Consider the following 22,654-nt stretch of genomic DNA (forward strand, 5'->3'; position numbering starts at 1 on the left):
GATGTATTCAGTTGATAAGAATCTATTAGCCAATGTTCCTTGACAGAAAATATTTAGAACAGGAAGATCTAAACTGATGTTATTCATCAGTTTTTCTTTAGTAATAAATATGGTCTTTAACCAATAGTTCCCAGGTGTGCTTTGACACAGTAGATACCTCAGAGCCTTAAGCTGCCAACTGCCTTCTAGAACGATCTCCCTCAACGACCATTGGAAATAGAACCTCAAGAGAAACAACAGAAGGTGTATTTATGATTTTACACATTATGTCAGTTAAACTAAAGGAGCCACATCATGTTATTCTCCCTGTTAGTGAAGTTTTGGCTGTCCCCCATTATGGCAGTTGACTCCTGGCCATGCAGCTACAAGCAAACTGTTTATTCAGTTGAGTCTCAGCATTTGGTCTCATCACCATCAGGTATGCTGCTTAATTTCAGCCGCAATCACCCTTATATATTGCATCACCCATGTGGAAATCATTTTTTTCTTGGTATTTCCCCAGCTCTTTATCTTGGAGAAAGGTTATTCATCAGCTTTGATATGTTTGACAGCAGCCTTCTTCCTCTAACCATCCCCGATGGTTTTACAAGGTCACCTGCCATTGTTAGTGCTGCTGTCTTTGGGCAGAATACGATCGTGGCAGTGGTGAATGGCGCCGTCTTTCTCTATCTCTATGCTACATGGAAGAGATGGCTGCATTCAAAGGGGATTACTCATCCAGTTACTGATCTTGCAAGCTACACATGCTGCTTTGCTCTAAATGATCCTGCCTGTGACAAAATCAATGAACTTATTCTGGCATATCACCCAGGCAATTTGGTTAGCAACAGTGAGATCTTTTATTCACAAAATGGGGGCTACATATTTGAATCTTTAAAAAGTAGACCATTGAAGGATGGCATTCTACTCGGCATCTATGTTTTTGCTTCCTCATCAAATTTTGGAATGCTCCTCCAGGATGCCAGTGATACAGACACTGCATACTTCATACATGGAGATGTTGAATCCATAAAAAATGAAACAGGAGCATCCTTTAAGTCAACATTCTCAGGTTATCAAATTGAAAGCACACTCCCCCCTGGTATGAGAGGTTTTATCTTGCTATGGACTGACAAAACATTTATGAGCTCCTGGAATCATGGATTGACTACAGATATTATTACTGTGAGTTACACACACAGCTATCCTAATAGAACTCTTCCAGAAAATATTTGCTTTGTAGCTACCACTAATAATGAACTTGCACTCCTCACTAAGACTCAGCTTTTCTACGGAAACTTTGACATGGTTATTAGAAGCGTGGTACATTTGGGAGACAAAACTCTTTCCTCAGCCAATGTTTCTTGTGAAACTATGTTATTTGAAAATATTGGAATACTTAGCATCATCCATCCAATTCCCGGCAATGCATCCAATTACTATCATTTTCAAAAATGCATCATCAACATCCAGGAAAAGCTCATGACTGTGAAACCATTACCGCGACACTGTCCAATGGAGATCCTCACGGGTGATTTCCATAACAGGATGTATTATATTGATACAAAGCAGCAGCTTCATTTTAATGCCACATTTGTACCAAAGCCAGGGACTAGTGCTTATCCATTTGTAATGGTGACCAATCCAGGAGTACTGGTATTCGAGGCACATATTATGGAGGATGGCTACACCTTTAATGGAAACCCTAAATACAGCTTGAAAATTAAATTAGAAGAACAACCACAATTAACAAGTATGATGGTAGGAAAACAGAACTCAACACTCTTAAAGTTGTCATCTATTACTGTGGACATCTATAACAAAGGGCTATTCTGTATTGACATGTATCCATTGACAGCTCTTATTGCAGTGGACTGCCCACCTAAGAAACACATCAGAATTTTAAGGACAACAACAGGTTGCAGTAAAGGTCTCTTTGAACCAAGACTACTACAGAATTTTGTTTATTCAATTGATAAGAATCTATATGATCCTTTGTTCCTTGGTAGAAAAAATTTAGCACAGGACAATCTTAATGTGACCTATCAATATGACACTTGGGGATGTCCTATTCTCTTATATTATGATAAGCCGTGGCTTCCAAAACTTGAATTATGGAATGACGATGAATTTGTGGAATACGTTTCTGCGGATTTTGTACTATATGAAATAAATGGAATGCACAATTATGATTATCTCTTGACTGAAATAGAGGCCAATTGTTTGTCAGAGGCCCAGAACTGGACCAAACAATTAGCAATTTTTCCAGGCTCTCCACACATTGCATGGACTAGATATACTTATGAGAGTTGCAAGAACCCCAAAGGAAACACCTCTTTGCCATCAATTAAGTCAAAGTACCAGGTTTTAAACAGGGATGAAGGAAATAGAATACTTTTTCCACAGTACAATGGATTTTATGTCTTCAGAGCTATTGTTGTAGATAGACTATATAGCTATTGTGACTTTACCACAGTTTTCAGTGTGTACGTTCATGGAGCCCTCCCAAAATCTAAAGTCAGTGTTGGGAAAGCACTAATTAGTTTTCTTGTTCTCATATTTGGCACAATGCTGATGGTTTATTTTTTTCTTAAATTACTAAAGGAGTACTCAAGAATGAAATAAATTTAACCATCTCATTTCACAACTTACTGTAGAACAATAAATGTGGGTGTAATTATACTGATTTTTTTTCTTTTGCTATTTGGTTTGAAATAAGAATATGTTCTAGTAAATGTTATGTTTGTATATGTGCATGTATGTATGTATTCTGTTTCTCTCATTTCATCAAATTATTTTCAAGAATATTTATTATATTAATGCTCAAATGAATAATCATCTCTTTTTAGGGCCATTGATAAAAATTGACAATATGTTATGTTAATTTTATTTCCTCTTCATTTTAGTGGCTGACAATGGCCTTATTTGTTTGTATTTTCCTCACCTCCAAACCTTAAATCTTGCAAGAACATATGTTTCAGGTGGGACATGATTATTGAAATTGGTTAGTCTGTGCACAAAACATTTGGCCAGCCTGATACCTTTATTTCAGAGTTTAAAAAAACGACAGTGGGGAATGTAGTGAATAAGATGCACAATGTTATTTTATTTATTTTATTTACAGCAAATCTGTTATAAATATTATACATTTCTTGAAAAGCTTAACTTTCTTTAAAAAAAAACAGATCAACTGAATTGCTCTAGTTACATAATAAAGTGAATGAATTTAAAGACAAAACATTTCTTTGTTTGAAACAGTGCATTTGGTACTGAGATGAATGAGAAAATATTCAAACTGCTGTCAAAAATTGTAGAATAAGTGGAGTTATATATGCAATTGCAATGAGAATTGCTTAACAGTATGAGGCAAGTCTCAAATTCAACTTTTTAAAAATTGAAAATGAAAAAGAAGAATTGGACTGGAATAAATTGGATCCTAGTTAACTTCACAGAAACAACATGATATAATTATCAATCTATGGCTTACTCAAAAAAGCCAACAAGTAACTTTTTTTTCCTAAATTGCCATCTAATACAGCCACAAAAATTAACACATGCTGTACATTTTTTTCAGCAGTAAAGATGTCAGAGGATTTCCCAATTTTGTTCTTAAGAATCTTAAATGTTACGTGGTTATTTCCATTTAAAATGAAACATTTTTAAAAAGAAAGAAACGGAATTCAAGATGCCTGGTATTATGAAACAAAAATAGGCATGTAATATTATGTGGAAGATTTATCTACAACTTTTTAACAGGTTATATGCCAAGGTTGCAAGTTCAAAGAAATAACAGCACTTTGTTTTGTTTTTAAAACAAACCCATAAGTCAAATATTGTTAATAATGATCAAGGCTGGCACTGAATTCTGTTGACTTGTTTCAAATAAAGTAACTTGATGGGAAAGCTTGGCAAATATTCGTGGGGTTCCAAGATTATACACTCCAGTATGAACAAAGCAAGCCTTTAATTGAAGGCTAGATAATTCATAAGCTTTTAGCTGAAGCTTGTATTGTGTTTGCCCAAGCCAAGTAAACGAACCATGGATTTCAAGAGCTTCTGGACTGGAAAAGAGAAAGTACAGGGGTCACAATTTCTTCCTGCTTATACCCTTGTTCTAAACAATGTATTATTTGATCTCAACATATCATTTCTGGATGTTAACGAGAATTTTATGTAAAATATTGGCACTGAGTATAAAATTATAAATTGGAAAATTGTATTACTTAAACCTACCCTAACCTTCTATTAACATGAAAAAAGGTTTTAAGCATCTCGGGTCAGGCCAATAGCTTCATGCTGACATCATGCAGAGTTATTTAGGTTATCAGTCAATAATTCTTAGTTCTGACTAAACATGCCCCTTCTGGTACTTCACCAATCTGAAACTTGTAAAACCTTTAAACCAAAAACAAATTAGAAATATGCTTTGATAAGCTCTGATATTTAAATTTCTTAGACAGGATATAATATTCTAAAGAATCTTCTCTAGGAATCTAATTCAAAGAATCTTCCCAAGTATAAGCTGTAAAAATTACCTTGTTGTTTTATGTCGCAGATCAATTATCACATCAACATCAGCTTCAGAACAATTTGAAAGTAGAAGAGTAACTGGAACTATACAAAGGCTGGAAATAAAATTTGTATCAATTGCAACTAGATCAACTGATCAGTGAATCAATTGTAGAGCACAATCATCCTTGCTTTTTTTAAAACAACAACACTGAAATATGCTAGTTTTAAACAGAGTATATAGCTGCAGTCAACTGCTAAACAAAAATGGACCATCTGGAAAAAAAGTAGAATAGCATGTTCTGCTTGCAGGATAAATGGAAATATATTTTATTTGACAAGACTCGTTAGAATTCCAATTTCAAATATAAATCAAATATCAACTTGCACATCTCTTTTAAACAACATATGTTAGATTTAGGAATCGTTATTTGTGAAGGGAAGGGCTTCTTACATTGATAGAAGGAATTGAGATTTATTAATTATTTTCCATTGGAAAAAAAGGATAGGAAAGCATTTTTTGCTTACTCTCCTTAAATACCTAGTATAATTTACCATTCGATCCCAGAAAGCCTCTCTTGAGTAGTTTCTCAGAAGGCATAGCACTACAGTGGCAAAAAAAGAATCTGAAGCAATTATTTCTATTGAGAAAAAAATTCTACTGGATGCAACTTTGGATCCAACCCAGCGGTGGGATTCAGTCAGTTTGTACCACTTCAGAAGAACCGGTTGTTAACTTTCTGAACAGTTTAGTGAACTGGTTGTTGGCAGAAATCATTAGGGCAGAGAACTGGTTGTTAAATTATTTGAATCCCACCACTGACCCAACCCACTGACTATAAGCCTCCCAAGAGTACTTCTGTCTTACATTTATACAAAGATTGTGTCAATTACTGTTAAAAATCATACATGAAAATTATTTCTTAAGGGAAAGATAGGGAACAGAATAGCTAAAGCTATGAATTCTTAAAAATTAGGATTTCAAGATAACTTCATAAAATATCATGAAGGTTTCAATGCAAGAGCCCAAGAAAATAATTTATTGTGGACTTTCTTGTTAGGTGTTCTGTGTTGTTTCAGAAAGTAATCGAGCTATAGCGGAAGTTCCCAACCTTTTCTATACCCGCACCCATAGAAAGCTTCCGATATATTCTCTAACCCCTTAAAAAAGTAAATAATTATATACATATAATTATGCATATATACTATATTTTTGAAACTTCTAAACCCAAGTTTTCGCACCCCCTGGAATATCGTCTTGCACCCCCAGGGGGTATGTGAAATAGAATTTGAATCCTGCAGAAAACAAACTTCATTCTTTCCATCTCATCAGCAGAGATTTACTTCTTTAGCTATAGTCCCCAAGCAAATTACTCCCTAAGCAAATGTATTTGTTCGTGTTCAGTGGAGAAAATAGGCTTCACTTTTAGACTTGTATAAATAATATTTTATGCTTTGCAGTGGAAGGTTATAATGAGTGCCATATTCATATTTCTAAAAAAGGAAGGAAAATGGATGGAATAGTAATGCTGGTTACAGTCTAGAGTAAAAAGAAGAAATATTCAAACCTTTTCTGATTAAAGGAGTGATTAAATGTTTCAGGATAATGAAGACTAGTTTTAATAAGATTGGAAAATTGTTCCACAGATGGTCTCGATGATACCGTTGTGTTTTCTTGGCGAAAAAGATTTGAAAGGCCTATTTCTGTGGATTCCTGTAACATCAGAAGTATTCAGAAAATATTTAGGTTCAAGAAACACTTGGAATTCTGTATATGACAAATAGCTTATACCATATAAATGAAAGAAAAAGTCAGTCAGTGGGTTGTACTTATGAATCAAGTGCAGCAGATAAAAAATACCAAAAAAAAGTGCAAGATATCTGATGACATAATTCCAGAGAATTCACATAATTAAATGATTGCCTTTATAAGGTACAAAACACTTAAAATTCAAATTATTTTGAAAATGTTTCAAGCACAAGAGTTCCGTTTTACTCTTTTAAGATTGAAATACTTTCTGAATGATCAAAGTAGCCTGTTTCTAATGTGAAAAAACACAGACAGTAATTTGAAACATCCCCCCCCCCCAATTCTTCTATACTTATTATACCAAGGCGTAATTTGAGATAATTTTTCATATACATATAGTCCTTGAGTTACAACAATTGAGTCCAAAATTTCTGTGCTAAGCAAGACAGCAGTTAAGTGAGTTTTGCTCCACTTTACGACATTCCTTGCCACAATTGTTAACCGAATCACTGCAATTGTTAAGTTAGTAACATGGTTGTTACGTGAATCTGGCTTGTCTATTGACTTTGATCGTCAGAAGGTCACAAAAGGTGATCACATAATCTTGAGACACTGTAACCGTCATAAATATGAGTCAGTTGTCAAGCATCTGAGTTTTGATCAGGTGACCCATAGGGATGCTGTCACAGTTGTAAGTGTGAAAACCATTTATATATCCCCCTTTCAGTGGCATTGTAACTAAAACAAACAGTTAAGTCAAGGACTACCTGTACTGTTCTTAAATTAGCCTTTGCTCAATGTTAGTATTATAGTGCAGTTCACCGACAAAAGGGCGACCAACAAAAGCGCGCCCAACTAAACCGCGATGACAAAACCGCGAGTTCTAAAACGCACCGATGAATGAGCGCTGAATCGCGCCAACAGCGCGCCGACAGAAGTGCGCTGTAAACCTAAATCCAACCCTAACCCTAACCCTAACGCTAACCCTAAACCTAACCCTAAACCTAACCCTTACCTTAACTTAAATTGCGCTTCTGTCGGCACGCCATTGTCGGCGCGTTGATGATGTCGCGGTTTTAGCGACGCGGTTTTGTCGGCATGCTTTTGTCGTGCACGCTTTTGTCGGGCCACGTTATAGTGCAAGTGCAAATACTTCATACATTCACTTTTTGTCCATTTCACGTGAAAATATTTCCATGTGGAGACTAAACGTTTTAAAAATAACATGGATGCTTTTTGAAGTAGAGGGTAATGAATTGAGAAGCCAAATTCATTAACAATGTAATTATTCAAATGCAAGCTATTCACAAATACAGAACAAACCGTCATCTTGTGATGAAAAATATTACACTTTGCTCATGCCCTTGCCCCATGACTATAAAAAGCGTCATTTTTTTTCTTATGTTGCAAGTAACTAATCAGAAAAATAAACCATGTTTAGTACTATACAAATGTATTTCCCTAGAATTTCAGTACCTGCTCCAGGTCCTCCCAATCAGAATTCCCAAGTATTTTTTTAAAGCCCTATGAAACATAAAAATAGATTACAGTAAGAAGCATCAAAGTACAGACTATATTGTTATACAGCAATGAAGATCGTAGTGGAACATTTGCAAAATAAAATGCATTTTCTTAAACTTGACTAAGAATTCAACATCTGTAAGTGAAGAAAGCAATATATGGCTTTCCAAACCAAAGAAATAAGCCTCAATATTTCCTAAGCATATTCCTTCCTGTGTCCCTCCAGAATTGTTGAAATCAATTCACAACAATGGGCCCTTATACCTGCAATCCTCTTTACTCATAAAAGATCATATAGCATTAAGATTAGGCCTACCAATCAGCCTCTTTCACAAAAGGAGGAACAAACCTCAGTCCAATTATAGAGATATCAATGTATTGGTTGTCTTAAGTAAACTTTATATAACATTATCTGAATTAATTCTGAAACCAGCTGGAGAGCACAGCTCTTGTAGATGAACAGAAGTGATTTAAGTCAGAATGAGTAATGATAAATGTATGCCTGATTTTATATCTTATTTTAATTCCAATATATTTTAAAATATAAACATACATTTTTGAAATATAAACATTCACATCAATCAATCCAACCTTGTCAGTCTTTCAAGACTTGGTTCTTTCATCTGGCTTGGGGTTGGGGCATATGTCAAAGCTATAGTTGTGCTGATGGCTGTGGTAATGTTTTCTACCTTGGTTGCCAATTTGAATTTATTGTGATATTGGCTTTTGTTATGATACTGTCATTTTAAAAAAATATTATCTTCCCAGAGATATGATATTGAGATGAGCAGCCATGTCGAGATCATATCTATATGTGAGACGCTATATAACTTCTGTAAACAGTATCAGAACTAACTGAAAGTCCATGCAAGAAATTTAAATCATCATCCATGCCTATCCAGTACAGATAATTATAAGAAGCCTCTCTTCTATTAATTTCTATATGAACACACTGCTGTAAGTTACTAACCTAGGCATAATTTTGCTAAGTTGTCTGAGAAAGGTCTATCAGTTTTATTATGTAAGGCCATACAATGTTACTTTGATACTGCACTGATTCAAAACTTGTCAAATTTGGTACTTAACATATTTTGATGCAAAAATGTTGCCCCAGTATTCATTGGTTTGGTACTTGACTATCATGGCCCCACTGCAGCCTGGTTTGGAGGAGGAGGAATTGGAACTGTGACCATCCAACAGGGATGGCACATCTCCCCTGACATGTTTGGAGAGGCCAGGGGCTGAGCACAATACTGTCCCGGGTCCCTTAGCCATTGCGGGATGTGGTCAACCAGATGGAGGGCTGCCTGCCTGCACAGACACAGGGGAGGATTGACTGCTGACAGGCAGTGGTGCTGATAGGCAGCCGATCTCTGATGAGGAACAGCTTGATCCAAGGGCAAAGAATGCGGAACGTAGGCAAGCCCAGAGAAGGGCTACAAGAGTACTCAGGAGGAGGTCATCCCACTCTTCTTCACAAGGAACACCTGGAGAGTAGAGTAACTTAAGAAGATGCTGTGGGGCGTTTGTCTTTCCTAGGAACAAATGTTTCCTTTGGCTTACATCCCCCCAGCTATGATTCGTGCCTGTTGCTGTTTGTCTTGCCTCACTTGGAAGATTGCTCTTTGCCTTTTGTCTTGGACCTAGCCCTTCTCTTGTGCACTGCTTTTGGCTTTTGTTTTACTTGCCTTTGGAACTGCTTCTTGCCTTGGACCTTCTCTTTGCCCTAAAGATTGCCATTGTTTTGTGCCTGGACTCTGCCTTGTGGACTGGACTTGGAACCCTGGATCTTGCCCTGTGAGTGTGCTCCTACTCTGTAGGCTTTATTTCAGAGATGGTATGCTGCCGATTCGCACCGGTTTGGGTGAACTGATAGTGGCGGTGGCGCAAGACTCCGCCCACACATCCAGATGTCATCAAGGACCTTCTGCGCATGCACACCTGGGTCATCAAGGACCCAGGTGTGCGCACTCCTGCTACCGAACTGGTAGTGAAGATAATAGGATACCATTACTGCTTTATTTGTATTATAAGAACTGTTGTTTGGGGGCACGAGGAGGCTGCCTTCAGGGTAGCGTGGGGTTGAAGCCTTACAGGTCATTGGACAGCTGTTTGCTGGGATATTTGTTGAGAGAAATAAAAGACACTCTAGAGGCCTGCCTTGCCTTGAACCACCTGGGTCATAACATTGACATGCTACAAAAGGAAGTGGGAAATAGCTGCAGAGGGCAGACAGAAATTTGGCCATGTTGGAAAGGTTGCTGCAAAAGGAAGTGGGGAACAGCTGCAGAGGCAGTCAGCATGTCGGCCAGGCTGGGAAGGTCAGTTTATGACATAATTCAAAATGTTTCCTAGCATGATGTTTGACTGTGCTATGCACTTCAATATGGGCTATTTTCAAGGGACATACATTTCGCAATATATCCCAACTTTTTCAGTGAAAACAACACATTAGAAGTTCAGTCAGTATTGAAGGCACCAAGGTATCTGGTAAGGAAATATCTATGAAAGCTTGACTCAAAAGGTCATGGGGAGAAGCTAGCATCATAATGGTATGACAATGCTTTTGTCATGTTGATGTAAATGCTGGACCCTGCAGACTTCTCCTCAAGGTATTGAGACTAAAAGTCAAGAATCCTGGGGAATACATTTCCAACACATAAGAAGATAGTGCCTTGGTAAAGCTGTTCTAACAAACTGACTTTTCTCAGAGGTGAAATTCATTTCCACCTAGTGCTTCAATTTTCATTTGTGCCTGTTTTGCAGTGGTCTTGTCAAAGAAGTTACTATTTTTAACTTTGCATTAAGTTCTTAAACATTATTTATATTTTTGTAATCCTTAATATAGTCTGAAAATCATACAATATGCAGTACCTGAAAAAAAATCTGATTTTAGCAGATATTAGATTTTAGAAATCTAATATACCAGTGATTTGCAAAACAAGACAGAATAGAATAATAATTATTTGGAACTCTTTTTCTTTCTTTTACACTCAAGTGTTGTTTTACAATATTCGAAATATTTTACTTAATTTAATGTATTGAGTTAGACAAAATCAGAAGTGAAATTTTCCATGATACCTGCTTTTGAGGTAAAGAAAATGCATCTTTTCCAACTGCATTAAGGCAGACATGATGCTGGCCTTCCAAAATGAGTTGCTTGTTATCTTCTACAACATATGCCTGTCGGAGGATAAAGTTGAAATAGACCATAACATGTTAGATTCTGCAATACATTGGGTATAAATGTGTTTTCCCCACAGATATTATGTACAATAAGTATTTACAAAAATAATAAACAAATAGAATCCAACTACAAAACATATTATTTGCTTCAGGATTTTATTGAGTTTTACTATTATTTTTACGATTATATTACCTTCATGCAAATTTTAAAAAATCTGCTTCTGGAGTCATCTTATAAATGTATATAAACAGTAACAAATGTTCGTAAAATGTGTTCAATGTTATTTTACAAAGAAACATATTCAGATAAAAAAGATATAATAGTAAAAAAAAAAATCCAAAGACTTTGTGTCTACATATGCTTTCCATACCTCATCTATTATTAAAAAAGCCTTTACAGTCATAAGTAATTTAGGACCTGATTATCCAAGAATATGCCACTCCTTTTATGAATCCTACCTGGATATTAAGTTCCAGACAGGAGGAAAAGGAGGCACTGCTAAAAATGGTCGTGCTGACATATCTATCACATTGGAGGTTTCCTGCAGTCCTATTCTCAGGTAATAAAATACAGTCCATTAGAATTTGAGTTTAAGCCACCATTTCTCAACATTTAGAAAATCTGTAAAGGTGCATCTCTTTCACAAGATTTTTCATTGTTAATCAATTTTAGTAGTATTTTTCATGTTTCCCTCAACTTTTCTGACTGTGGATATGTTTGCATATTAAAGTTTGAATGAGAAGGTGGGGTATATATTAAAAAAATAAATACCTTGCCTTGTAAAGCTAAAATCTGATCATGAGAACTAGATTTCAGTGCAACCCTAGTTGTCCTGAATAGAGAGCAACAAACTGGATATGAAATCATAAATGCAAATGGATTTAGACTACAAAGAGGCAAAATTAGCAAATCAGTATAGATACTATTCAATCCATTCTAAAAAGGCTGCATACACATGGATTTGTCAGAGAGGGGTGCAAATCCCGGCACTACCGGTTCTCTCATGCTCGCGTGCATCCAGATGGGTGGGTGGAGCCTCCTGCCACCGCTGCCACTACCGGTTCGTTCGAACCGGGCCGAACTGGGAGCAACCCACCTCTGATCTACATGCTTCAACATTCAGTTTTATGGACTTGAGTTGGAATATTTAAATGGAAAATTATTTTACCGTAAAACATTACAATTATCTGGAACTAATCAAGAAGATAGGGTGTTGCCATGATGGTGAACCTATGGCATGCATGCCACAGGTGGCACATGGAGCCCTCTCTGCGGGAATGCGAGCCGTCCACCATGCATGTGTGTGCAATCCCGCCTCCGTGTATGCATGCACATCTCTTGCATGTGCGGCAGAGATCCAAAAATCAGCTGGCTGGTTGAGGCACGCGCGTATGCACCTTGGAGATGAGCTGGGCGATGGCTCGTGTGCCTGCAGAGAGGGCTCCACGTGCCACACATGCCATAGGTTCGCCATTATGGCAATAGATACTTAATTTTTTTTAATTGTAGTAGATTAGTTGCCTATTTTAGTTTCATTATACATACCTTCCAGAGTACAATAATATTCAGATCCACTTCACTACATTTCTGTATCTGTCTGACAGCATAGTCAGAAGAGCCTTGCAAACTGCTGTGTTGGGTCTGTATTCTTTTTAAGTTAGAATATAAACTTCGGAAAAAGAAGTCAGCACACGGACTGGTTGAACTAATTATCTATTAAAAAGAATAACATGATTTTATTTTGAAAACTTCCACAAAACTGTAATTCTAAATACATATTGTGATATGCATTTATATGTTGATTAATTAGTACCTCAACAATTTTCATCAATTTAAAAAAAGTATAATTTGAACATTAGTACAAAATTAATTCTTTTCCAAACCTATTTTGTCTGCAACCCAAACAACCAGTTTTAAACCAGTTTTAGGACTGAATGTTTTTGTTATAAATATAAAAAGCAATTATTCTCAGAGAAAGCAGGAAACTATTTCTGAGAAAAATCTAGACTTATACATTATTTTTTATTACATTATATACAAAATACATATTAAACAACATATTTACATAGAATATACATATATTCTAAACACATACATACAGGTCTGTATATTTCTTTTTATATTTTGTACAGCTAGAAAAGAAAATACTACTGCATTTTTTTTAAGTGCAGACTCATCAAGTATTCTGTTATTTCTAGATCTGATAGATCTGCTGTTTTCTTTTTGTGCTTTTATTAAACATTGCACAGATGCTAGCAATTTGGCATTGCTGTATTTTGCTCCTAGATGTGAGGATATTTCTGTCAGGTAAGTTCACAATTTTATGAAACTAAACAACACCTTTGAAACCAAAATATGATAAACATACCTGTTCATTTCCAAAAACAACATCTGCAAAAGTATAATTTTCTATGGAATAAAGGAGGAAGGAAAGAGTCAGTCTCCCAAATGAGAAAACAATTAATTGAAATGAAATAATGAAAAATAAAATGTGATTATTTACCTACTGATTGTCTGCATCTGACTGCTTTTAAGCATAATTTTCCTTTTTCTCTATTAGCCAGTTTAATATCTGGTAAAAATAATTATAAAATATAAATTGCTTATCATGTCAAAATAATTTAATGTGAACCATCTGTTTCCCCAAAACACAGGTTTCAAAGAAAATTAAGAAAACACATTCCTACAGGTTTCACCATTTATTTGAAAACCAAATTCAAATATTCACCAAAACGTTTGCTGGGGAGGGCAAAAACGGGATGTGTGGGGGGTTTGGGAAGCCCAAAACGGGCCTGTTTTTTATGTAGAGCATTTGGGAGGTCTGCAGAGTGCTCCTGGGGCTGGGGAGGGCAAAACCAGATGTGCAGAGGCCAAAAACTATTTTTTTCTCTACCAATTTTCAAACAGATTTACAGTACTCCACACTATAATAAAATTATAAAGTTATATGTGTTGCATGGAATTCCCAAATTCCAAAGAGTGCCTTTCCAAATAATTAAAGAGCAGCAGCCAAAAGAAGATAAGAAAATAGATCTAATAACCCTATTTTAGAGAGAACAATTGCAGCAGCAAGAACATTCACACAATTTCTTCTCATGTGTTTATATTTTTTAAAAAGCTCCCATGCATTTGCCTTTTTAAAGGCTGGAGGAAAAAGACTGGTTATTTTAAAAAGAAATTTGGCTCTTCCAAAGGGAGGTGATTGCTGAATCAGAAGAGGAAAGGGAAAAATATGGCAGTGAGGGTTTGTTAGCTGTGGCATGCTTCCAGAACAGAGGACAATATAAGAAGAAAAAAAAAGTAATAGAAGATCATGGCCTTTTGCACAATATCAAGCCATGGAGCAAACACAAGCAGTCCACAGTCAATAACAAAGCCACCCAGAGTTGCTTGATAGTGAGATGAGCAGCATTAAAATTTATTAAGTATACCCATTTCTCAGGTAAACCACACTTGTAGATTAGGATAACAGAACACAAGTGAAGATCAGCAACTCACAAGGGACATTGATTGTTAGGCATCAGTTTAAAATAGAATACTTTTAGGACAAAAGATAGATAGAGTTATAAGAAAATAGAAGGTAGTATTATCAAGTAAAAACACAGAAAGGCCTAAATGCTAGAACATGGGATCATATTGATATAAAAATGTAAAACAAAGTATAAAACTACAGGATAAGAGAAACAAATTAAGGAATGAAACTTTAAAAGATGAAGACAGAATAGAATATAGGTCAGCATATGAATACAAAAGATGAACTGGTGAGAAAAATAAAACATAGAAACAGCATTGGCAAGATCTTCTATATAAAAACAAAACCATAAAAAGGTGAGTACAGAATTAGAAAATCTAAAAAAAAGTCACACCACTACTACCAAGAAATAGAGTTATTTTTGTATAAATCACTTTTGTAATAAATTACTTATGGGTGTTAGTCAGTGTGTCTTGCCTGGATTTGTAACATCGTTGATCCCATGGCCAAAAAGAATTAAAAAGAATTAGAAGTTTTATCTTATTATAAATTTAACAAACCTTTATCTTCAGAGAAATTTATGGATTTCTGTAACTTCCAGTTTCTGCTGTTACTAGACACTTGGACTATATGAAATTCTTTTACACCAGCTTCACTCTAAAAGGGAGATATCAAAATAAGATATGCAAATAATTCATCTGTCTCAAAGGTAAAATATCTCAAAACTGAAAATTATATAAAAAAGAAGTATTCTGTCGTTTATTTTATGCCTAACCCTTTTGGGTGGGGTGGGGGGAAATTAGAGCAGCACAATTTATAAATCATCCATATACAATAATTTATATAAACAATATTCCTCATTCAATGAACGTACTTGCTCAGGAGCTACGGCCAGCACTTAGCAGCATTAGCCAGTATCTCATTACATGTTCATACAAAAAAGAGGGAGGAGTTAAATCTTTTTGTCGAAATCTAAAATTCCTTCAGAATTTCATAATTCACTTGGGTTTTGAAATGTTATTAAGAGGAATAGGAAATAGAAAAATCATTTGCTGCTAACATCTGTTGGGGTCACAAGAGGGTCAGAATTACAAAACCCGAGATGGTCAGAATGATAAAACTGGTGTTATACCATTGTGATGCAAGCCACAAGTATTTGGATTGTGTATTGTGATCCCTATGCACATATAGTGGATCTTGCTATCAACACTGTTTTCATCATTCTGTCAAAAACAGACATCAGCCCTATAAAGTAGATTAGGCTAAGAAACCAATGTCATATAACCCAATTTTATTAAAACAGCTATAGTAACAGAATCTTACAAGTCTGAATATGCTCCCCCATCTCTTACTTCATCTTTGTGTGAATTAGGAAGGAGTCTAAGATGTTTACTCAGATTAGCTTCTTGGAATGGGACTCTTGTACTTCATGTTCATTCCCCTATGACCTCCACATCAGCACAATCCTATGATGCCCTTGTGCTAGCCCCTTTTCCAATATGATTTATATCTATCCAGCTCACTGTATTTTAACCAGAATTATCTGTGGGAAGATTAGAAATAGGCTCTGATCTTATCCACTCTTTCCTCAGCTCTTATGGTAATGAAAAACAGAGATCTGGACCAGAATATTTAACATTTAATTTTACACTGCAAGAATATACTCGCTTTATAGAAAATGTATGCTTAGAGAATCAAAAATACAAGTTCTTTAGGTTTGGTTTCTCACTTCCTTCTACAGCAAATCAAATTAGATAGAGATGAAAAAGAACAATGTGTAAAACTTAGCTAGACTTCATCCCAGAGAAAAAAAGAAGTTTAAAAGTTGTTAAATAAGGATTTCCATATGAATAAAAGCTGAATACTATAGAGATACTTTAAACTATATTTACTTTAGATACTTTTCAAAAGTTAATTATCTGAATCCCGAAGCACACAATAAGCAAGTAAAAACAAAACACATAATAGCAACATGTACAGCTATTCCTATATGGAAGGGGTTGGTTGGAAAATTACATTGGAAGAAACATTCTAGATTTGTCTTTATAGCAGATTTTTATTGCCAAATTTCTATGAAGTCCAGAAGAAGGAAAATAATTTAAAGTATTGACTTTTTCTACATATGTTAAGGAATTAAACAAATATTTCATAAGAGAACAGAAAGGTTGTTTAAAATGCAATCAATGTTACTTCCCATTTCCGAGAAGACTTACAGTATTGATATTTTCCACATCCACAAACACTAGCATATTGTCACCTTCACCTTTTTCATCCTCAAGAGCATTGCTCCGATACACAGTAGATCGCAGAGTCAAAGATCGGCTGGTGCAAATAACTGCAGTGTGTCTCAATACTCTGTGACTGGAAAAAGGAAATATCTCACAGGTCATGTGTTAAATTTTCTTCAAATACAATTCAGCAGCTATCATATAAATTGATGCTGCCATTCCCCCACCATCTAGTCAGAGCTGAAGAAGCTTCTTTGATAAGAAGCGAAATGTCTTCAAAGAAAAAAACAGAAAGCTCATTTGCCTCTTGAAAAAAGCATCTTTGGGACAACCATGACCTGGATGACTGAGAATCTCCACAGACATAGTAATGTGTGTTCTTAAAACAAATTGTCCCCATTTTATTTACAAGCAGTTACATTTAGAATTTGAGGAATATATTTTTGAAGACTTGAGCTATTTAACATTTATCAAGAAGTACTGACAATGTTCTTTACTACAAGAGTTTTCCATATAGCGTTATTTGTGGAGAAATGTTCACCCATAGCTACATGGCAGAGGTTAATAGCTTATTAAACATCATTTTCCTTTTGTTTAATTATCTTCTTGAAAACTTTAGTTCTTAGATAAAACAATATAGTTTTAAAAGACTTACCACATTTTTGAGTGCTTTCTAATACTTTCATAATAAAACAAGAAATTTATTTCATGAACTCCTTCTTCATCTGGTCCACGGAGCCACATGGGTAGCTGTACTGATACTCCAGGGAGGAGAACTGAATCGGGAAGTGGGACATCTATTATTTCAGGTTGACTACCTGTTCCAACCCCAAATTCTGAAGCAACAGCTGAGGATATCAGTGAACATACTGAGGTAGAATGTGTAACAACAGTCTTATAAGCGCTGCAATGTTCAGAAGCTGTTGGACTTAGTGGAGATAAAACAGCATCTTTACTACCAAAAGTAAAGAACTCAGGCTGTTTAGAGACAACTTTCACTCCAGTTAGGGGACACTTGCTTACATTCATGAATTCTACATATGTCTTTCGTATTTCTCCACAAAGCAGCAGTGTTGGGAAATTTATAAAAAATACCTGCATTTAAAAAAAGAAAGAAATCAATATGTTTTGCTAAAGTTGTGAAATTTTAAATGCTAGCTCTATCTGACTGCTTCAACTTTAACAGCGTCATAAAACGAGAAATAGGAGAGAAAAACCCACAGTACATACATTGCTCTTTGTTTTAAAAAGGTTTGTTGTCATTCAAACCTCCACAATATATTGAGGAAGTTTTACATGGTGTTATTTTGTACTGTACTTACATATTATTTTATTGTAACAGGTTTCAGAATTATCCTGATTTTATGTATAATATAAAATTTTGAAGCTGAAGTATACTGGAAAACAAAAATCAAAACTAGGAAGATGGTTCATATATTCAGAAAATTTTTACATCTAATAGTAACTCAGATGTTGCCAGCTGTTGAACTATACCTCAAGCAAAGGCATCTCTTCTGTAATAATGGGATCTAAACGTCGATCTAGCCCATATTTAATAGATGTTTTCTCTTCTTTGGTGCTGTTTAAGCGAGGGCCCTGGATTTCCAAATCTTGCCGCCCTCGCACAGACATTTCAGTGGAATTATATTTCTCTAAAACAAAGTGTATCAAATGAGTCTGTAATTCAAACTTCATTGTAGCTTAAGCCACAATTTATATGTCAATTTTAATATAATATTTAAAGCAGGTATAAAAACTGTTATGATGTATCTCAGATACTGGAAAAAACTAAGGTTGCAAGAAAGGAGCAGAAGGAAAAATCAACTCTATTGAAAAGCTAGTGCCATTCTTTCTTCTTCAACAATTATCATCTAATACTTTGCATGAGGCTGCAGCAGCTAAGAGATCTACTCAAATAGTTGGCTCTGCCTCTTCTATTGCAACTACCAGTGATAAAATATTTTTTAAAAACACTTCAGATGTGTTAAGTATTATATTTGATCAGGTCAGATTCTGTATATTAAGAAATTATTGAGAATTTAAGAATATTGTTGTTTTCTTTCTTGTTGTTCCAATCTAAAAAACTTGAGGCTTTTATTAATTTGAGGGTTCGTGAGTTTTGATGGCTCAAAAACAGGGTACCATGTTTCAAATGAATAAAGTAATATAAACCAAGATTTTACAGTATGAAGTTTTACTGCTCATTTAGTGGACTGCTAATTAATCAAAATATCAACCTTTTGAAATATTATTGTATTTGGTTAAATTCAAGATTGCGCAAATATAAAGTAACCCTTCCAATATATGATGTATTGAAATATGGCGATGTATAATCATTGGGAAAACATTCTGAATTGCAGAAATCAGGTCTTTGTATTAAATGATATGCTCCTATTACTGGGAGCCAAGAGCTTTTCTTTCTTATTGGGGATAGTAATTATTTCAACCACAACAACTTGAATTGATATAAGAATCTAACAATATGGTAGGAATCTTACATGAAACTTCAGTGAATGGAAAATGCCACACAGGCTTACCTCTCAGTAATCCAATAGAAGAATCTAATCCATCTAGCACCGTAGTACCCTGCATAGTGCCAAGATTGTAAACGACTCCCAGAATGTGTAGCTCCCCTGTTTGATGGGGAAAGAGCTTTAGTCTTGCCTGTGGAGATATGTTAAATTTTTGTTGTTGCTACTGTAGTTATTTTACATTTATAAACCACTTACTATATAAAAGCAACTACCTATGCCACACATTTTAAGACATTGAATTTATATTATTCATTATAAGAAGCTATAATCTTAAAATTTTCTATATGTTCCCTGGATCCAACAATTCTGAAACTTTTTTGGCCATTTTCCATCCTTCCCTTTTTGGAAAAGCTTATGTAGAAGGTGGTTGTGCAGTGCAGTAGCTTCAGAGAAAAGATTAACTGGAGGCATTGAGATGGCACTGATAGCGATTTTAGATGATTTGTGGTAGGAATGGAATTTGGGTGGTGCATCTGTCTGCACGCTCTTCTTGATTTCTCAGCAGCCAACAGGACCTGCTCCAAGATGGTACTGTACTTTTCTCCAGTCAGTTCCAGTCAATGTTGTGGAAAAGAGAGGTTCAGCTGACATTCTGTTTTATATGGGGTACCACAGGGCTCAGTACATTCTCCTCTCCTGTTTAACTTTTAGATGAATCTGCATAGTGAAGTCCTTCAACTCTGTCAGTATGCTGACAGAGTTTTATGTCTCCATCCCAGGTTGCCTGAATAATGCCATAGAGGTCCTATATTGATATCTGGCTTGTCTTGCTCTCATTGCTTTCATTATGCCCAGTTGGCATTTTCTGAAAAGGGTGCTTGAAACTAACTCTAAGGACTGCACATGCAGAGTTGGAACTTGGAATTGGTTGACTGAGATTGGTTGTGTGAAATAAACATGCTTAAACTCCCGTGCTATGTGTGCATGGACTGGGACAGAACAGATAAGCATGCTCAAGGTCCAATCCATTTATGAATGTCACCCGGCAGGTGTCAAGAAAAGAATCTTTTATGTCATGGTATCCCTTCCTGGAACATCATGCCCCCAAAAATTAACCTTGCCTCAATTCTATTGGCTTTCCCTAAGACTTTAAAGGCCTGCTTCTGTTATTAAGCCTGGGGCTCATGACGTGGTTAGCCCATATTGTGGTTATGTTGATTGTGCTGTTTTGTTTTATTTTGTATATTATATTTGTTACTTACTGTTTAGTTATGATGTTTGTAGTTTTGTAGTTTTTATGTAGTTTTTTGTTATGTAGTTTTTATTTCCGCTCAGCTACAAAGTTATATGTTTAACATGGACGGCCATATAAATTGAATAAATAAAATACATTTTTGAGTTATTAATGCACATGAAATCCCCCCATATCCTTTCGTGAGAAACCATTCTAAAATTACTATTTTTTTAAAGAAGTGAAAAAAACTACCATTTTAGTTTCTTCACTGTTAATCAAAAATTCTGATATCACTTCAGCACCAATCATATCTTTTCCACATGTTTCCTAGGAAAAAAAAGAGGTACTTATTTCGTACAATGAATTTTTGCCATTAACACTTTTCAAAAATATTGCAGTTGTTTTCATGGACCAACATTTTCTGATGAAAGAAATGTCCTAGATATTCAATCGTATTAACAGGTTAATAGGAGACCCAAGTTTAGCACCACAAGATTACAAACGGGTAAACTACTCTCTTACATGCACTCTAATTCCTCAGATGCAGTTTTTGGTTGTTCTTAAATAAGTGTCCATGGCCTAACACTAGTTTAGGGACAGTATAAAATGTTGCATTTCTGTTACTTTACACAGAAGCTCTGAATCATCTTGCTGCTATACTAAGGAGGAAAGGAAATGTGAGAATACTGAGTAAAACAATGAAATGTTAAACTCTAATATTATGCTTTAAATGCCATTAATTATCTAAAAATTAAAAGAAAATCAACCTAATAAAATATGGAATTACATTTTGACATTACTAGCATATTACAAATACAAGACAATTTTTAATTACTTACAAATTCCTTTGTTTCTCCATTATTCTTTGAATTGAAATCCTTTGGTTGGAATTTCCAAAGTAGTGACAGATCACTTAATAAAAGTGGAACTTTCAGTGGATTTCTAAAAGCTACTTCTACTGTTATTGGTTCTATTAAAAGGAAAAAGTATACATATTTTTAGAAAAACTATTTCTAAATATATGATTTTAATAAACATTTGTAAATTTTAGATTCAAATTGCCGTTATTAACACAATGTTATATGATATATTACTCATCTATACATTTACAGTTTTACCTTTTACTACAGCAAGTGGAAACCTAGAATTATCAGAATATCTGTTCAAACAATACTGCGTTGGCTGGAAATTAGGAAGTGCTGTGCCTCTGTTAACTGTAGACACAACTTGCTCTTCAAGTTCCTTCCACTGTTGTGAAAATTCCGAAACATATTCCTGATCAAGACTTATATGGGTTGCTGCCTGTTTTTCACCTACATGTCAATATTAAAATAAAAAATAAAAAAAGTTTTATCTTTGTGCTATAATTTCTGTTCTGTCTTTTAAAAAAAAAGTTCATAAGATTCCACTGATGCCTATTTTGTACCTTTTTATGCATTATTATCAGGAAAGAAGCAGAAGTCCATAATTCAAGTCACTGACTGGGACAGGAAACAAAACAACTAAGTGAGCAGGGAAGCTAAGGAGGTAATGGAAAGGCCTGGAGTTTTTAAAAATAAACCAAGGATGAAGTTGCATGCTGACCTTAGCCGCTTCTTCTTTTAATAGACTCCGCAAGACTATAGTGCTAAAATTTGGGAGATAGCTCATGAACAACAGCAATACTTTCTGCTTTTTTTCATAAAACAAGAATTAAAATGAGCATTTACATCTCCAATGTTATTATACAAATTTGGTTGCTTCCCCCCCCCCAAAAAAACAATAGCAATTACAAAACAGAACTCTCAATTTCCTCAAAATGGGAGTGAAAAAGAAGAAAAATTCTGCTCCTGCTCCTTCCTTTGACATGAATGTTATCACCATCATATTTCTTGCCACTTATATGCCAGTTAAAAGATGCAGCCTCAAGTCATAAAAAGGGTGCCTGCCTCCTCTTAAATTTACATTTGTTTGATTTAGCTGGAGCAGAAAGATAAATAAATACATCCAAAAATAAATATTCTATGATACAAAATAGAACTTGAGCTATGTATCCTGCAAAATTAGAAGTCAAGGTTCTAAAAAAGTAAAGTAAACTGCACTTTTTCAGCCCACAGTGGAGAGGACATTAAATGTTAACGACCTCCAAGTTATATATAGTAAATGAAGAAAATGAAAATAGAAAAAATACACAGCAGAGAAAAGTGGTGGGTAAGAGCAATTCCTAGGCTCATAGTTTTCTAATTCTCTATTTGCCTGACATTTTACATGGCGGATATTAAAAAATAATGATCCCAAACTGCAGGATGAACCACATGAAG

General features: G+C 35.1%; 2 protein-coding genes across 6 annotated transcripts in view; one reads left to right on the plus strand and one right to left on the minus strand.

Annotated features, from left to right (window-relative positions):
- The first annotated feature begins 294 nt into the window (after window positions 1-294).
- CATSPERD (cation channel sperm associated auxiliary subunit delta) lies at window positions 295-2,604 on the plus strand. Its single transcript, XM_032222931.1, has one exon. The coding sequence runs from the start codon at window positions 295-297 to the stop codon at window positions 2,602-2,604; it is 2,310 nt and encodes a 769-aa protein (XP_032078822.1).
- Window positions 2,605-3,065: 461 nt separating this feature from the next.
- TRAPPC8 (trafficking protein particle complex 8) overlaps window positions 3,066-22,654 on the minus strand; it is a 78,487-nt gene continuing 58,898 nt past the window's right edge. For 4 of the 5 annotated variants that reach the window (XM_032223134.1, XM_032223135.1, XM_032223132.1 and 1 more), the window contains 16 exons: window positions 21,473-21,667; window positions 21,194-21,324; window positions 20,607-20,681; window positions 19,184-19,310; window positions 18,141-18,298; window positions 17,302-17,741; window positions 16,632-16,779; window positions 14,979-15,075; window positions 13,450-13,518; window positions 13,315-13,355; window positions 12,492-12,659; window positions 10,841-10,942; window positions 7,715-7,762; window positions 6,057-6,202; window positions 4,515-4,604; window positions 3,066-4,040 (listed from right to left, as the gene is read on the minus strand). In XM_032223134.1, the coding sequence (XP_032079025.1) occupies window positions 3,806-4,040; window positions 4,515-4,604; window positions 6,057-6,202; window positions 7,715-7,762; window positions 10,841-10,942; window positions 12,492-12,659; window positions 13,315-13,355; window positions 13,450-13,518; window positions 14,979-15,075; window positions 16,632-16,779; window positions 17,302-17,741; window positions 18,141-18,298; window positions 19,184-19,310; window positions 20,607-20,681; window positions 21,194-21,324; window positions 21,473-21,667 (2,270 nt within the window). In that variant the 3' untranslated portion in view covers window positions 3,066-3,805. The remainder of the gene's footprint in view (window positions 4,041-4,514; window positions 4,605-6,056; window positions 6,203-7,714; window positions 7,763-10,840; window positions 10,943-12,491; window positions 12,660-13,314; window positions 13,356-13,449; window positions 13,519-14,978; window positions 15,076-16,631; window positions 16,780-17,301; window positions 17,742-18,140; window positions 18,299-19,183; window positions 19,311-20,606; window positions 20,682-21,193; window positions 21,325-21,472; window positions 21,668-22,654) is intronic. The other variant, XM_032223133.1, reaches the window with a different exon arrangement.

The sequence above is a fragment of the Thamnophis elegans genome, chromosome 8 (genome assembly GCF_009769535.1).
Source record: "Thamnophis elegans isolate rThaEle1 chromosome 8, rThaEle1.pri, whole genome shotgun sequence".
NCBI lineage: Eukaryota > Metazoa > Chordata > Lepidosauria > Squamata > Colubridae > Thamnophis > Thamnophis elegans.